This window comes from Tyto alba, unplaced genomic scaffold, assembly GCF_018691265.1.
Source record: "Tyto alba isolate M040663 unplaced genomic scaffold, T.alba_DEE_v4.0 Super-Scaffold_41, whole genome shotgun sequence".
Taxonomy (NCBI): domain Eukaryota; kingdom Metazoa; phylum Chordata; class Aves; order Strigiformes; family Tytonidae; genus Tyto; species Tyto alba.
Window position 1 is genome coordinate 15,056,016 of NW_024881317.1, and position 17,550 is coordinate 15,073,565.

The following is a 17,550-nucleotide window of genomic DNA, read 5'->3' on the forward strand; positions in this document are numbered from 1 at the left end:
TACCTTCATAGTGCAAACTGTTGCACAGATTAAACTGATCCCCAGAGGAACAAATCTATCTAAACAAGGTTTGGTTTAATTTATACTTTAGACACCAAAAGCAAATTCTAACAGTTGGTCAGTCATTAGGAAAAGTACGGAAGAATAAATCTCTCTGAGGTTGTTGCTTGGTTGGTTTTTTGTCTGTTTTTAAATATCACACTTCTAACAAAACAAGTTTAAATTTAGTCTCTGTACTAAATAAAGAAAATAGTGATGCAAAAAGAAGCCCTGGACCTGCCTTACGTTTTCTTTACATCTCCCTATAGGAAATCCTCAAAACATGAATTGTGTCAATTAAACTTTAGACATTTCCTTTTTCCTGATGAGAGGCAAGACAAAGAAGGAGGGCAATACTGCACTTCTCCAGTAGAAGAGTATATAAAACTTTTCACTTTTAAAATAAAACAAGGGCAGTTATGCAGATCTGCACAGTATCTTCCAGTAAAGTGCCACAGTAGAGCCCATTTAAAATCAGACACAATGGTGAACTACCTACCAATCAGGCCTCACTTTTCACTCATTGGCATAGCTTACCATAAAAGCTATCTCTTTATACAGATTACTGTATTCTATGTAGGCTCCTACATCACTCATCACCACAGACCTGAACAATTTGTCACATTAAGGAACACAACGAGTACCTGTAATGCTTGACATGATTTAATTGCTGACTGTTTAAAAACTGTAAGTTTCCAGCACAGTAGTGAGTATTATAAGCAGAGTCTGTTATTACAGTGACACCTTTTATTAAGTTAAAACAACACTTCTCTCTACAGAAATAATCATTTTCAGTTGTATATGCAACTTTATCACATTGCTAAGGCTGAAGTCTTCACAGCTAGACGTTTCCCCACACTAAAAGGGGGGGGGGGGGGGGGGGGGGGGGGGAGAGAGTATTTTTGAGAACAAGAATAAGATCAAATTACCCATATTAAAACAGAATTCTTAGCATCACACATGAAACTCTAGTGCCATTTATACTTGTCAGTAGGATATCAAGAAGCTAAACTTATGATTACTTGCTCCTGATGTGAGCTAAACTCATCTGATGTGAAAGCTGGCTGAGACAGTGGTGGGAATTCAGTTTTAAGACTTTGCTGGACAAATTATCTTGCAATTCAGAGCCTGTGCTGAGCACACTCCGTTGCCTTGCGCTCTCCTTCATGCCAAGTGGACTGTGTAAGCTCAGGAGGACAGAGCAGGCTCTAGATGGAAGCCCAAGAAGATGGGCAGGACTTTCCCTGCACTAATTCATTCACAATTCTCAGGCAGCACTGAGGCAGGAAACTAGAACCATCTATCAGAAAGGATGAGAGAAATGTGCATGACTGCACAACCATGACAGATGCAAAGACTGTATCCTAGTGTATGTGCTTAAGATAAATGAATTAAGGTTACATATGCAACCCTAGTTTTGGTATTCTCTAGACTTAAAGCACTGGACTTCATAACTTTGATGCGTTCTTTTTCCAACGTAATCATATTTTGGAACTACTTCCAAATACTGCAAGACTTAGCAAGAATCTTCAGCAAGTAAGTATTTGTTGAGAACTCAAAAAAGATCACTGCCTTTTCAAGAAAATATATATGTGTAAAAGTTATTGGGTTTCACTGTGCTACTAAGCATCAAGTCATCAATTTTTGAATAGTGTGTTAATGCTTTACTTCAAAAATAGGAAAAAGCACACAGGAAATTCTCTGTATTTTCCCTAAAATAAAAACTATTAGTACTGCACATTCCTCCATGTCATCTCAACGATATTCAAAGAAAGGATAGCAAGAACATCAGTAATGGATATTCATCCCAAAAAAATGAAATGTAATGAGTACTCGCAAATATAGTACCATTAAAACCAAGCACTAAATGCTAGTGTTAGTTAACACATTAACACTAGCAAATTAGGGGGTATTCATACAGGCACATTTTTGCCTTCAATAAAATTGTCAATGCACATCCTACTTCAGATCAGTTGTCAGTTATGTTTTACAGTTTAATCAGAAACAAAAAAGTATTCCATCCTGTAAAAAATTTCAACACATAAAACTAAGAGTACCAAAGCTGAGATGGAAGTTTATGAATGAAAACAGATTAGGGAGAAAAAGATGACAGCAATCAAACACAACTGATTGTCTGCAGAAAGTGAAGTACCCAATTTGTAACCAAATCTTCATAGCAAGTATTTCAACCACCACCACCAATTCACATTGTTAGCCATCCGTATTCAACGCAGGTGGTCCTGCAGTCTCTCTGGTACGCATTAACTGGACATCTTTGTCAGCCATGCAAGTATCACAACCCCATACTGCCGATGCTTCTGCTGTAAGAAGGCCATAAGCGGACTCAGTCATGCCTGTACAGATCCGATGAAACCATTTTTGACAAGAGGCTTCACACAGGATGGCATCCTGATCATCATTAACTTCATGTGTACAAATTCCACATGGATAGACAGGTTCAGAGGACGAGTGACCATGACGACTGGGATGAAGGGGTGTTTTGCTGCTCTTTTCAGAGTTGCATCCTTCAGCAGTACCTCGAGGCTGGCGGGACTTACTCTGAGTCCCATTTGAATGGCCAGCATTAGTGTTATCAGCACTATTAGAATGGCTATTATCCTGATTTACCACATTGTTTCGAGTAACATTTTTTAGGTCACTGTTACCTTGACTCACAATGTCCTCTGTCCTGTGATGATGCTGATGAGCAGCAGTGTTCTGGCTGGCTGGTTTGCTTGCACCTTGACTAAAGTCTTGCTTTTGTGCTGATGATTTTGTCTGGTTGTACGTGTTTGGTGGAGGAACAAAAGAATGGTTTGACTCTAGCTGAGAATTTGGGAAATTTGGATTGTTTCCAGGACCAAAGTTAGATGGCACATCAGGGTGAGGTATGTGACCAGAATGGCCAAAGTTCTCACCAGGATTTGGTCTGAAATGCTGACCAGGCATATTGACATTTTGATTTATCTGACCACTACTATAAGGTGGTTGATTCCCAAAACCTGGGTTATCATGGGGACCAAAGCTGAAAGAGTGGGGTCGACTAAAACCCATTCCCACAGGGTTTTGAGGAAGGGGATGTGGTTGGTTTCTGAGGGAGTAAGAACCACCATATGGCGAGGACACTCTGGGCAGCATGTGAGGTGGCATTCTGAAAGTGTTATATCCTCCAAAGCCAGGATAACCAGGATTACTAAAATATGGATTTCCTGAAGGAAGTGGTTTATAAGACACAGTATTATAGTTGTCATCAAATGGATTTGCAGCTACAAGGTGGTCAGAGCTTGGATTCGGCGGTGGAGCATATTCAGATGGAGGAGGAAATGATGACCCCTAAAAATATTTTAAATACAACATTTAAATTAGTTTTAGTAATTCCCTGCAAGATAGACCAACCACAAAGGTCCTGGATTAGCAGCACTACTGCTAAAAGAACAGTTCAGCTGTTGTGTAAAGCTCAGCCGCTGTACCCTGCCAGGTTGTCTGAAATTTCAGCACAGAGGCAACAGAGGAGTTTGTGCTCCAGATAACATGGTGATTTATAGTAATCACAGTGTTTTAAAAATTGTGCAGTTGCACAACCATGCTTCTGAAAAGTACTACTTGATATGTGACTCCTATTTCTTTATCTTTTACATAAGAAAACCAACAGCACAGAAAGCCAGGTGTCACATAAACACATGCACAACATATTTCCAAATGTTGATGAGCAGATTTGAAGCATTTCCTTAGTTTCATTTTGGGTTCATCTTACTGAATATACACCTCTTAAGGCACCCCACTTCTATGAGGATATACAAACCTCGTGTTACTATAACCTTAAGAAGGTATATAAAATATAGAAGCCTGAATATAGGAATTTTCTCTATTCTGTGTACCAAACAGAGGTCTCCCTTATGAGCATTCAGTGATTGTAACAGTCTGCAAAGCACAGTTAGTAGGTATAAAATACAAGCATTTCTGGTTACAGAGCATAATCAAGTGTTTAATGGAGCCCAGAGGCTGTTTAAATGTCAGCAGAGCAGCTATACAACTGAGTTTCATTCTAGACTAGCCTGTGGGGAACATCTAGCTGGTTCACCCTCAAGCTAACTGTGCTCACAGAAAGCATTTCCTCCTAAACACTAATAAACTAAGACTGAATGGGTTTTTTTTCCCCAAAAAAATCTGCTGTGCTGCAGGTTTTGAACCTGGTAAGAAAAGAGAGGACACTAGTCTGCATACACTCTATAGTTATCACCATTCCAGAACACAAGGAAAGCTCCAACAGGAAAAAGGTCTGAAACCCTTAAATTAACCAATTATTTCTCAGAGCAGGTTTCACTATGACTACTTTAACACAAAACAAAAATTAAGAAAACAGATCCACATCTCAATGGAATCTGGATAGGTCTAACAGAAAGTGATTGTTTGACCTACATAAATAAAATTACTCTCACTGGGCAGTACCAAATTAACAGATACTCTCACTCAAAGCTGAATGAACACACAAAGGAAAATTCTGCACTACAGAGATCTAATTGCTTTACATGTTTTGTATTCAGGCTTCCTTTTCTGGAAACAGAAGTTGTATAGAAATGCCAAATTGCAGGGATTCACTGGAAAGAAGCCAAACCTGCCTCACAGCTTTTGCTTGAAAATCACTTGGGGAATATGCCAAGAGTTTGGTCAAAGCATTAACAAACTGTACTGATCCATTAGCCCACAAACCTACACATACAGGAATAAAAGTAAGAAGAAAAGTAGTCTCATGGCAACTACTCATGCTGTACAGATTTCTACCAATGGCTACAAAGTCATTAAAAGAAAGTCTGTCTCAGAATCAAATCCAGATGGTAAAATACAAGTTGTTGCAGTCTCACTGTGCTCCTCTCTTTATAGGTCTTTGGCAACCTACAGAGATTAAAATAACTTCAGTGAGAATAACTAGTACTATGAAGATTTAAACTTCACAGTACAACTGAAATATTTTGTATGTAAGTGCTATTTGTGAGAATAGACTGATATTCCAAACAATGCAGGACAGTCATACCAGCAAACAACATCTGAGTGCACTGTTTATTAAGAAATCAAAAGACCCAAAGGGAATTTACCTGTGTATTTGCTTTGCGCTTTTTCTTATCAGGGCTTCCAAGTTGTACTCCTGGTCCTCCTAACCCATCCAATCCACTGTCACCACCTACAAAATTTCAATCAGTGCAATACTGCATTAGTTTTCTTACAGACTGTATTTTAAGTTTGCCTCTGTCTGTCTGTCACAGCAACAGATATCTATGTCACAGACACTGAACGTGCATTAATTTTAGTGCCTTACATTGCAAGTCCTTAAGGAGCAAACACCTGGAGATAAAAGTTAGCAAATCTTGTACACAGATTTCTTACTCTATTACCACTTTAATGTCTAATTCATGCTCATTACAGTTGGAATAACCATTTCCATTTATTTTATGTTTATCTGTCCCTTGGTTCTTAACATCTCCACTTCAGCAGTTACAAGTATTTCTTGTCTGCATAATGCATAAAACTTTCAAAAGAACTGCTTAAAACCACGCCTAAGATTCACCTCCTATTTAACTTACACAGACATAGTATTTATCAAACTCACTGTACCAATATACAACAGTATATTACAGTATGCCATGAAGGAAAAAGCAAACAGTAGTAGATCCATGAATGTAAATGACTGAAAACCTGAGATGTTGTTTAGACAGATCTCCAGTTTATCAGACCTAAGTTTCACTAAATGCAAGACCTAATCAAACAAAAAGACATCTGCCAAAAATGAGAGGGACTCTAAGTGAACCTGCCCTACTCTGCAGAAAACTCACAGAATAGTTGAGTATGGCTGGCCTGGCCCAAAAATAAGTGAAGAATGTTAATTTTATTGATCATTCAGTCAGACTTGACTAAGCAATAGAAAGGGGTATATATACTTAACCTGGGATTCTTCTTCACCTTTTGTAATAATGGGAGAAGCTCTCAAAGTTGTATAAAACATTACTTTAATTTTTAAAACTCTAGTTAGACCATAGACTCCCCCAAAAAAAAATTTCTAGCACATTTCTTCTTATTCCAATCAGTGTTCCTTCATGGGGCTCAAGTGGATTTGCCATCATATGGGAATACAAAGAAAACCCTGAGCTGAAGCATGAAAATCACTTTTGGGTGATATGAGAGCAACACCTGTTAAGATACTATCATTACATTAAGAAACTGTTTGGTAATTAGTTTTTTTGAAAGGCCCATTAACATAATAGCTTATTTGCTCTTTAAAAAAAAAATATATGTATATATAGTTATAGTATAGAACAATACAAAGTGGACAATCCAACATAAAAATTTTACTGCTATTTGTCTAAAACTCATATTCAGAATACAAATCAAACTATCAAAACACAAGCACACAGCTGAACTCATAGGTTTGTCTTTGTTATCAAAGGCAACCTGGAGATAACTGTGAATTACCAATAGTATTATGAAAAGAAGCATAATGTATGACATTACACTGCCCTATGTTAGACGGGTATTCCCAGCAGACAACTAAACCAGATTTAGGATTATTTAGTAAAGTAACACAAAATCTCTTCTCACAGGGAGGAAGTAGACCTACTGTATAGAGACTGAAATACCCAACAGTTATTTCAAATACTCCTGATCAAAGGAGGCCTGACAAATTTTAACTCCTAGCACTTACTTCCTCCTACCCCTCCTGTTTTGAGGTTTCTGGGAATTTACCAGTCCTACCTCAAGTAAGAATCCCATTCTGCCTCTGATTTAATAAATTCCTTTTGTCTTCGGCTGCCACTGTTGAAACTTAATTTAATTTTTCACTATACATAAGGAAGATACGTGAACATCCCAAATCAACACCTATCAAATTTTAAATCTGAATTTCAAAGACTAGAGCATGAAGTCACGATCATGTTCTCAAAATAAACTCATGCTTGAGCATAGCATATCACAGTATAACCTACCATCAGAGTACCTAGGCATTACTCTTTAACAGAAGAGTCCTCTTTGCCTTCATTTAGAATATAAAATCCTACAAGTGTTTAGTGTGCTATGAAGCACTGTCATTGCATTAATGTAGATACTAAATAATCACAGCATAATGCTTAACATAAAGAATGATGACAAATCTCCCTTAAATTCCAACTCTATAAATCATCTTCTTGACAAACTATTTGCTCAAAACTGTCCCTGCACTTTCCACTAGCTTCTTCTCCAGCATTCTTATACCTTTATCACAAATTCAGTGGGAAATTGTACTATGAACACCAGTTCTCACAACTACCTGAAATACACTCCTGTTCATGGTCCTGTACTCTTAATACATAAATGACATTAACCACTGAGAGCAAAATATTACAAATATCTAGATTTCTTTTAATAAATTCAGCAACTGTTAGCACAGTTATCAGTAAATATGTGGTCAAGTAGAATACTGAGGATCATATGCAAGTGCTGTTTTACCGTAGCATAAGTTAAAACTTTATAAAATTATGTAGAAATTCCCTCTCTGGCATAAAATGCTCCAAAAACATAAGCATATGAATATTAGAATTCCATTGACAAGTTCCACCTATTTCTACATTAATTACTTACACGGGTGAAGTCATTCACATGCCTAGGTTTGCAGAACTGAGTCCTATGTGTGGAGCGGTACAAAGCTTTTGTATTTTCAGTTCTCGCTGTGTGAGGCCAATGATTTAATTTAGCCTTACAAATTTATATTTTCCCTGTGGGTTTTGTAATGATTTAATTTATACATGAAAGGAAACAGAATGTTAGTCCAAGCATACCTCCAAAAAAAGGAGTGAATAAGGATCATTTTCATGCAGCCAAAATAAACTTTTCAGAAAGTCACTTTTGGTACCTACCACACAGACTTTCATTAAAAGGTGTACTAAGCACTCTGGAACATTGTACTAAGGGTGCAAAAAATTATTTAATTGTCTGAGACTAATTTTCCAGGAAAAAATGCAATCCTTTTGACTGAGACATCATATATGTAATGGATCTAGAGATATAAATACATTTTTGATAACTATTCCCTTATTAAATAATGGATAAAATTTGTTTCAGCCATTTACATTTAGGAAACAGAAAAGAGATAAATCCTGTATTCTTACTTCATACGTGTGCATGACTGACATTTTCAGTGTTGGTCAGGAGAACTGCAACCTGGAGTTTTGTTTACATATTAAGAGATTATGACTTTGCATGTAATTTATGCCATACTTAACATACTGCAAATACACTGTGGAGTATTTTCATACTCACTGACAAATCTCTGTCTAGGTTTTTACAGGACAGATGCCAGAGTCTTTTTAAACAGTAAGACTCGGTTATCTCAGTAAGAGCGTTTTCCCAAGAAACATAAATGGGTGAATAAACTTTTCATTATAGACAGAAACCTAAAAAGGGTGTCATTTCAACCAGATTTGGCAGACCTATTGTGTGGCCCTGACACTGTAGACAGGTTTGATATTACGTGGTAATCACATGAAACTCAGTGGGTAGCTCAGGCACGTGAAACTGTATGTGCTTAAATATTTGCAGAATCAGGGCTTGAGAGTGAAGGAGTCTAATGAATCCCAGTCTCCTTTGTAACACTGCCGGGTATTTTCATTCTCTCATTCTCAAGGTTGTAAACCAGCTATTACTAGAACAGTTTTAGAAAAGCAAACTGCAAATCAATGACAACATGCATAGCAGAATCCACACCTTTCCCCACTTACCCAAGCATAGAAAAGCTATCAAGAACAATAGAATTCCAGGGGCAAAACAGGAGGCGAGGAAAAAAGAAACAATAAATTGCAGATCTCACCATTTTGCCACGATTTTCACCCAACTCAGTCACCTTACTGTCTTTCGTTATTTTATTCAAGAATGCATTTCTGTTTTTAAGGACTATAAGGGCACAACTACCGGTACGCAGACCGACGTGCTACTGCCATTAAAGTCAGTTGCACAGCCGAAGTCAGAATAGATACCGTATTCCTACACTTCTCCTTACCCATTTCAAAGAAACGCGTACTTCAAACCTCACTAGAGCCATACAACAGTGTTATTAATAAAGAACAGGATTTCGATAAATTTTTCGTTTCCTGAAAAAAAAAAAAAACAAAAAACAAAAAAACGGGAATCAAGCGCCAGACCAGGGGTAGAAGAGCGAACACTCAAGTGTGATTTATGGGCTCTGCATCAACACTAACTCGGACATGTGGCACTGCCGACGTATTCCCTTGCACCAACAGTATGCACGCTGCATACTAATGGACAGCACATCCAGAAAAACACAAGAGACATAACCACGCACCCGACCGCCTCCGCGCATGGGTCACATCTGAGCCTAAAGCCAGCCCCGAGTTTTGCAGCTCCAGGCCCGGAGGCTGCGGGAGCCCGCGGGGCCCGGCCGGGCCCCACCGTGCAAACTTAGCGCTGCTCCCGCGCCGCCCGGCCCCGCCGCCGCCAGCCGCGGGGAAGGACGGCGGCGGGGGCGCGGGCGGCCCGGCCCGGGCTGCGCTGCTGCGGGCCGGGAGCCCGCCGGGCGGGTCGGGCCGGTACTCGCACCCCGCGGCACCGGCAGCTCCCCGCACGGGAGTTAGGCCCCAGCAGCGGCCACCTCCCGGCCCGCACCGGCCCTCCTCGTACCTCGGGATCTCTTCAGAGCGATGGGGTCCTTCTCCTGTTCCGCTGACATTACAGACAGCAGTGCATGGCTCCCAGGGCGGCAGGAATCGGGGCTCTTTGATGCTGCTGCCGCCGTCGCCGGCCCGCACCCCGCCCCCTCCGCCCCCGCCTCCTCCGCCGCCGCCCCCGCCCGCTGCTGCCGTAGCCGCCGCCGCGGCCGCCCCAGCGGCAGAGCTGCCAGACTTTGCAAAGTTTGGGAGCGGGAGGGCTCTTCGGCGGCCCGCGGCGGGGACCGGGCGAGGCGGGCGCCGGCAAGCGGAGGGCGGCCGCCCGGGAGCTGCGCGGGGCTCCACGGGGCGCCGAGCCGCGACGGGCAGGGCCCCCGCGGGCTGCCGGCGCCCGCCTCGCTCGGCGCCCGCCGCCGGGGCTGCCAGGCCCCGCGGCCCCGCACAGCGCCCCCGCCGGCCACCAGCGCCGCTCACTGCGCCGTGGCCCGGCCGCCGTTGCCAGCCCGCTCCCGGGCCCCCAGGGGCGGCGGCGGCGGCTCTGGCGGCGGCGGGGCGCTCCGCGGGGCTCCCCGCGCTCCCGCCATCAGCTCGGCGGGGGTGCGGCCCTTCCCACGGGGCTGCCGGCCCCGGCCCCGCACCGCCCGCTCTGAGAGCGCCGCTCGGAACAAAGCCGCCGCGCTGGGGCGGGCTCAGCCGGCGCCGCCGCCCTCCCGCTCGGCCGCCGGGCAGCGCCGGGGCGGGCGCGGGCCGGCTGCGCGCGGCGGCTGAGAGGGGCGGCGAGGCCGGCGCGCGGCGACGGGGACCGTTAGCGCGCGTGAGGGCGGGGGCCGGGGCACGAGCGGCCGCTGCCCTCAGCGGCGGCTCCTCTTTCTCGGCCGCAGCCGCCCGCGCCCAGCACCGTGCGGGTAACGGCCGCGCTCCCCGGGCGGCTCCTCGGGGCTTCACCGCCTACCTCTCGGGCGGCGCGCGCCCTTCCCGCCTCCGGGATGCGGCCCTGGTTCCTCCCGCCCCGCGCGGCCGCTCGTCGGAGGCGCCGCAGCACCGTGCCCCGGCGGATCGCGGGCAGGTAGGTCCACGCTAGCTGGAGGACCCTCTTCGAGGAGGGGCTGCCTCCATGCAGGTACCACCCTCCCGTCTGGTCTCCGGCCTGACGGTAGGACAGCGGGGAAGCAACCCACTGGGCCCAGATGGTGGCCCTCAGAGTGTTGGTGAACCTTTGCCGAACCCTTGAAAAACACAAGATGGTGGGTGAAACACGGCTGGTGTCACTGTAGTTTTGTGGATACATACATTCTGCCACAGTTTCCCATCTTCTGAAGTGGCTGTGTTTCAGAGATGTTCCAGGTGGAGTCCTCATCCTTGATCAAAATTGTTGATCAACAGTGTTCGTTAACTTTTGAATGAGGATTTATTGCCCCTTAACTGGGATAAAAATGTCCAGCTGTAGAGTACGAGGTTTGCCATCATACCTCATTTCGCAATACCTATCAGTGCTATTTCTTCACATACCTTCTTGTTAGATGGGTAGTTGGTACTTTTCCAGTATTTGGAACACTTTTTCTGAGGGGAAAAAAAGAAGTGATGTTTGTGTAGAGGTTAAGGTATTGGAATTACTGTGGTTTTGCTTTATCATTTTGCACGTCTGATGAAATAAAATGGAGAAAGTAATTAAATATTTTATGTCAATTTGTGTCCTTCCCTAGACATCACTTTTATTTGTCCACAGCCTTGTACTTTGCAGCAATCCCAGAATGCATGTGCCTCAAAGTATTGCATACTGTTGGTATTCTTGTGGGATCTGCTGGTTAATTTTGTGTAATCTTGCTGAAGAGAAGTGTAGCCTGTTATTAGGAAGGTGGGTGTAAGCTAGTCTATATTTGGAGGAAGATGTGCCTTATCTGTAAAGAGATCTGCATTTTCTGTGATGGAGCTCGCTGTAGGCCTAGATAATTCTCCAAGGACTGCACGAGCCTTTGTACAAGGCTGCCTTGTAATAGCATGTAGACTGTAATTATGGATGCGCAGATTGATGTCCCTGAGTCTATAAAGGTTCCTAGGGGGAGATTGTCTGCATCAAAAATGTGAGCAGGGAATTCAGATTTAACCCAGTGCTCTAGTTGCAAAAAATTATGTCTGTTTTGCTGTTCATCCAAATCCAGCTTTAACTTGTACTCAGGTCTTTAGCGAGTCGTCTGTGAGGATGCTTTGGACTGACTTTACACACCTGAACCTACGTTGGAAATGGCTGACACGGTATCTGAAGGGAAGTAAATCACTTGCTCAGGTGCCTACACCAGCACCTCAAATATTCCCAAAAAGTCTATGAAAGTTCTCATTATCACACACCATTTACCACCTGATAGCCTTGCTAAGTTGTTCTTAAAATTACTCCATCATTTCTTCCTCTAGAAAGTTGGCATTAATTAAGAAGGCTTAGGGGTACCTAGTAGCAACCTTCTGACACTTAAGTGGAGTTTACCAAGAAGAGACAGACAGGCTCTTTACTGACATGTATAACAGGCAAATGAGACTCAGTGGTCATAATTTGAAACGAGGTTCCAACTGGCTATGAGGAGAGCGAAAAAATTGTTTTGAGGCTAAGCAACCATTAGAACAAGAAACTAAAGAAATTGTACAATCTCCATCTTGGGAGGTTTTCAAAACCCAACTGGGCAAAGCCCAAATAGCCTGGCCCAAGTTCAGCATTAACCTTGTTTTGTGCAGGAGATTGGACTCAAAGTCAAGACCTCCCAATTCCCCTTCGAACTCTAATAATTCTGTCATTCTGAAATAATTTTCTTCTTTTTAACAATAACCAACCACACAGAAAGCTCTTGCTCCCTGCCAGAGCACTCAGTTGTGAACAAATAACAAATACTATTTAAGTTTATACTCTCTAACTCACCCTGACTGTTGAAAAGGGTGGCTTTGTTGAGATAACAGTAACTTCAATCACATGTGACATACCAGCCCTAAAAATGTTGTTAAGTATAGAAGAGCTGGTCTTGGTAACTTCTAGGTTCCTTTCCTTCTGAATGCAGGTTAGAAAGAAGGCTACTACAAGAGCCTTTCTGTACAAACTACCCATAGGTAAAGGAAGTTCTAATGATTGTTACCGTAGTGCCTGAACATTCAACACTGCATTACATTATCAGGAGAGAAATATCAATTAGACGAGGGTCCACACCAGGGCATTAACATTTAAGGGGTTTTACTGCATCTTTTCACATCTATCTACTGCATATCTCGGGAGCAGAGAGTATCATAGAAGCACATTTTGACAACATAAGAATGTATGCAAATGCACTGATGGAAAAAATACAAACATCTCAGAGAAATTTACTGACATTTAAAGAATTCAAAAACAAAAAAAGTGAAAGATTTGTTCTGTTTGATTTTATGGGGGCCAAGATTTCATCCCAGAAGAATAAAATTAGGGAAGGAAAAAAAAAAAGGCAGATCAGAAGGAAAAGAGCTGTAAACTGGCTGAACTGTGTAACTCTGCCACTTCTACTACCAGGGGAAACTGTAAAAGTCTTCATCTCATGTAAACTGTGTATGTTCCAAAATAAAGCATGCACAGCTTCAACCTGTGATTTACCAACTCATCACAGAACATTTCCTACACAGCGAGAGAGCAATGCAATGGACCTAGACCTAGAGTCCAGCAGGCTGGTGCAGAAGGGCAGCACATCCGGCCTGTGTGGGCTGTGTCAAGGTATGGCACATGCACAGCAAGATCAAGCAGCACCTCCGCAGGTTTTCTGGCACATGGACACAGAAGCCAAGCAGCCAGTGATCTCTCTGCCTCCCAGACAGAAAGCGTTGAGCTGGAAAAAAGGGACACATTTAAGGAAATTTGGATTGTGATAGCCTTAGCTCATAACAGTCTTCTAGCATCAGCAGATTTGATTCCCCCACCTGCTATGAGGGGAAAAAAATAAAATCAGTAATTATTTTTTCCAAAAGGCCCTTTTTCATGTTATACAAAATAAACTGCTAGTTCTACAAACTTGTACACGTTTCACAATACTACTGTGATAGATAGGACTGTATCAAGGCTGGAGGGAGTTTGTCAGGCCTGAGACTACACTAAAAATCTGTTTTTGCTGTTACACTAGAGTTACACCTCTTCCTCCAGACTCATTTGTTCTTCTCCTCCGTATCTCCCTTTTTCAGGGTAGTAAAATTTAACACATGTTTATAAGTTACACAGAAATGTGCATTTTATGCCTTATTAGTCTAGCTGGTTATGCAGCTGGTATTGCTCTGGGAAAATGTGTTAACTAGGTCCCTTCTAGGTCTTATCAGATGTACAGCATCTCTCTGCCAATCTCGGGGATTGTAACCATAACTGAAACAGTTTGAGCACAAGTCATTGAAGCTATTTTAGTGCAAATTGCTTGCCTACTGGTGAATGCTACATCTGTTATGGTGATGTAAACCAGATCTCACGAGCCTACGTCTGTTTCATTTCTGCTTTTAATCAACAAAAATTAAGACTATCTAAATTTCTGCATTAACTGTTCATCCACATAATATTATGTACAAAACAAAATCTAATTAATTGTCCATGTTTTAACTTTAATCTGAAATGAATACAAAACTGTTTGTAGGGAAGAAGTGCAGAACAGATTGCTTTACAAGTTAGTCCATGAAAGAATGTAAGATTTTTTTCTGTAGTTCATTGCGTTAGTCTTCTTCCATGTGATGCATGATATATCTTGAAATGAGTAAAAAGACTGAGAGTGATCATGCCTTTGTCTAATCACATATCAAATCATTGGCTGATGAAACACATTTTCCTAAGCTTTGCAAGACATTAGTGGACTGATCAAAAAATGTCTCAGAAATGGGTACAAAGGGCATTGTAATGTCATATCTATACTGGAACAACATTTTTTAAGTTCAAAGCAAGCTCTTAGATAGTCCTGAAATTTAGCGAGACTAATTGATTTCTCTTTTTGAGTGCACACTTACCTTTTCAGCTTGCAGTTAAAATACAGCCATGTTCAAGTATTTCAGGAAAAACAACTCCAATGCACTCAGATACTCTTGCCAACAACACATATGACTTAGAAAGTTAAAACCTACAATTTACCAACAGTCTTAAACTATAAAATTTTATAGCCAATATGTAAGAATTAATACGTATACTACTTAAACATTTCAGATATGAAGACAGACATTGGTTATCTAGGCACTCAAGTTTCATTATTGGGTTTGTTTATATACAAAAGTACAAAAGTTTTTACAAGAAATACAGTATATGTGTATATATACACATTTAAAAACCCTCATTTGATCTTCAAGTTACCAAGGAACATAAGATTTCTTTCCCCTTTACCTGTAGGATAAATAAAATAGAACTTTCAGTTTTCTATGTTAACGTTGTCAAGTTAATACATTTTAGAAATGGGAAAATACATGTTTAACAAACCTTTGTGGGCTCCTCTTCAAAATGGTCTACCACCTCAAAGTGGTCGCCTGTTGAGCAATGAATAGTGAAATGGGGACGCTCTGTGGGGAAGTGAAAGAAATGCAATTTCGTGTACTTTCTGGATTATCATTTTTAATTCTCTACATTTTCATGTTTATCATGATTTGATGAAAAGAGAGGCAAGTATTTCTGCACTTTATTCGGTTTTCTCAAGAGCCCTTTCTAGTTTTCTGCAAAGGTCACACTGATCTTTACCATAATTGGTTATGAATCAGCTCATGGATCCAGACTCCAATGACCTTGCTGAGAGTCCAGGTTATAAAGTTTGCTACTGTGAAAACCCAAGGAAGCCTTGTCTCAGGCTGTCCTATGCATCAGTGCATTTTAAGTAATTAAATTTAGGCAAAGACTCTTCTGGGATTTGCATTGCAGAATTGCCAAAGTGAAATCTTTGCCATAAAACTAAAGGAGTGGTAATGCTAACTCTAGAGGTAGAAGAGCCTCTTTTGCAGAAAAAGCTCTCCAAGCTTAGCACAATTGTGTGGGTATTCTCTCATTTTAGCTTTGTTCCCCAGTGAGGCCTTGGACAGGCACAGAGCTTCCTGACCCATGCATATCTGTCTGATCCAGATCAGTAGTTGAGTTTTTCAATAACAATTATGTTTCTTTGAAATTAAGAGCAGGATGCTCAGAAATCAGCTCTACATTAAACAACAAACAAGACCAAAATCTTAGTACAAAAATATCGTTGTTTGTATTGGGTGTAGGCGGCATGGTTTTTGTAGCAGGTGGGCTGCAGCGGTGGCCTCTGTGAGTGCAGACCCGGAATAATAAATTAATCTTCCCCAAGCCCAGTCTGTTTTGCCTGTGATAGTAATTGGTAAGCAATCTCCCCGTCTTTATCTTGGCCCACGAGCATTTTAATTTCATTTTCTCCCCATTCTGTTGAGGAGGGGGAGTAAGAGAGCAGCTTGGTGGTGATCTGGCAGCCAGCCAAGTTTAACCCACCATAATGTTACAGACCTTTTTACAGTAAGACCACATGTATTTTATAGTAATTACTAAGCATTTCCACAATTAGCAAGTAACAAGGAAATACAGTTAGTAGACAATCTAGGGGACTGCTACATGACAGTATGCGCTATGTGTTTTTTTTCTATTATTGGCAATTATAGCTTAGTCTTATTTTTTAAGGAAAATATTTACTGAAATGCAGTAACAAAACCTCTATTTTGAACAAGTAACTATGAGTAATAGGAAATCTGCTGGGAAGCAGGAGCCAAATACTGTCTGAATTTGGGGGTTTGTAGACTATGAAAGGAAAATGCAGCTAAAGCAGAAAAAAAATCAAAATGAAAGACAAGATATCACAAACATACCATTGTTAGAAAATGCAGTTAAAAAACCACCACTGTGAAATCTCAGAATTCTGCCATCCTTTAAGAGGAGATAATGAATCATACTTGGTTACCCCTTTTGTTTATTGTGCAACAAAAGTAGGGAAGAACACAAGAACAGATAACTAAATATGCCTAAGTACACTGTGACCTAGTTACATAGATGCTGCACTCACCCTTTACATCTGAGAGCACTTTCTCTAATCCCCAGGCAAAAATTCACATGAAATCCAGGATTTCAAGAAAAAAATGTGGAACTAATTATTTAAAATATATGCACTATCTGTCTGCAAACACCAAACTAGATTAACTTGCTTGACATGTATTATGCCTAGTGGGTACAATTCAAAATCTGAAATTTACAGACAGACGTTTTAGGGTACTATACATCAGTTCCTATGGAAATCTGTTAGTTATCTGCAGTTGCAGGTCTGGGCTGTGAGTTTGGGCCCAGCTAAGCTATAGAAGAGGGACATCATCACAAACTCTTAAAACCTTGTCAAATGCTAAACCAACTTGTGGAGTGATCCTATTAAAAGACTGTTTCCAGCCAACCCAACTACAAACGGCAACCTCATCAACCTGGCCTGAGACTTCTAAATCATAGGATATGATGCAAGCCAGCATACTCTGCTGGGTTCCAGGGTGCTTATCCAATCTCTGGCTAGTGCTCAGAAGCCAATCACAGAGGTAGTCCAGGCTCATGTACAGCTCTGAGCCTTTACAATTGCAGAAGCTGACTCTTGAGTATTGAACGTTGTGCTGGGTTTGCGTGTGGGGCAGGGGCTTTGGTAGTGGGGGGCAGGGCTACAGCGGTGGCCCCTGTAAGAAACTTCTCACAGCTCCCCTGGCTCCATGTCAGACCCAGCTCTGCACCGAGGCCCAGCCAATTAGCCATGGTGGCTGCCACCTTGCCACCCATGGAGGTCTGTGATGGAGCAGGTACCCACCTGCAGCCCATGGAGGAGCCCCCACTGGGGCAGGCATCTGCACCCAAAGAAGGCCAGGACTCTGTGGGAAGAAGCCCCCA

The 17,550-nt window shown here is 42.1% G+C and overlaps 1 protein-coding gene and 1 long non-coding RNA gene across 3 annotated transcripts in view; one reads left to right on the forward strand and one right to left on the reverse strand.

The window, feature by feature from the left end:
* Nucleotides 1-686: 686 nt before the first annotated feature.
* PYGO1 (pygopus family PHD finger 1) lies at nt 687-9,823 on the reverse strand. Its single transcript, XM_042803814.1, has 3 exons — nt 9,697-9,823; nt 5,133-5,218; nt 687-3,372 (listed from the first exon to the last, which is right to left on the reverse strand). The coding sequence occupies exons 1-3, from the start codon at nt 9,743-9,745 to the stop codon at nt 2,251-2,253; spliced, it is 1,257 nt and encodes a 418-aa protein (XP_042659748.1). The 5' UTR covers nt 9,746-9,823; the 3' UTR covers nt 687-2,250.
* A 613-nt stretch (nt 9,824-10,436) lies between these two features.
* The window catches only part of LOC122154554, a 32,917-nt gene continuing 25,803 nt past the window's right edge, over nt 10,437-17,550 (forward strand). For both annotated transcript variants that reach the window (XR_006166564.1, XR_006166565.1), the window contains exon 1: nt 10,437-10,749. This is a non-coding gene — a long non-coding RNA (uncharacterized LOC122154554). The remainder of the gene's footprint in view (nt 10,750-17,550) is intronic.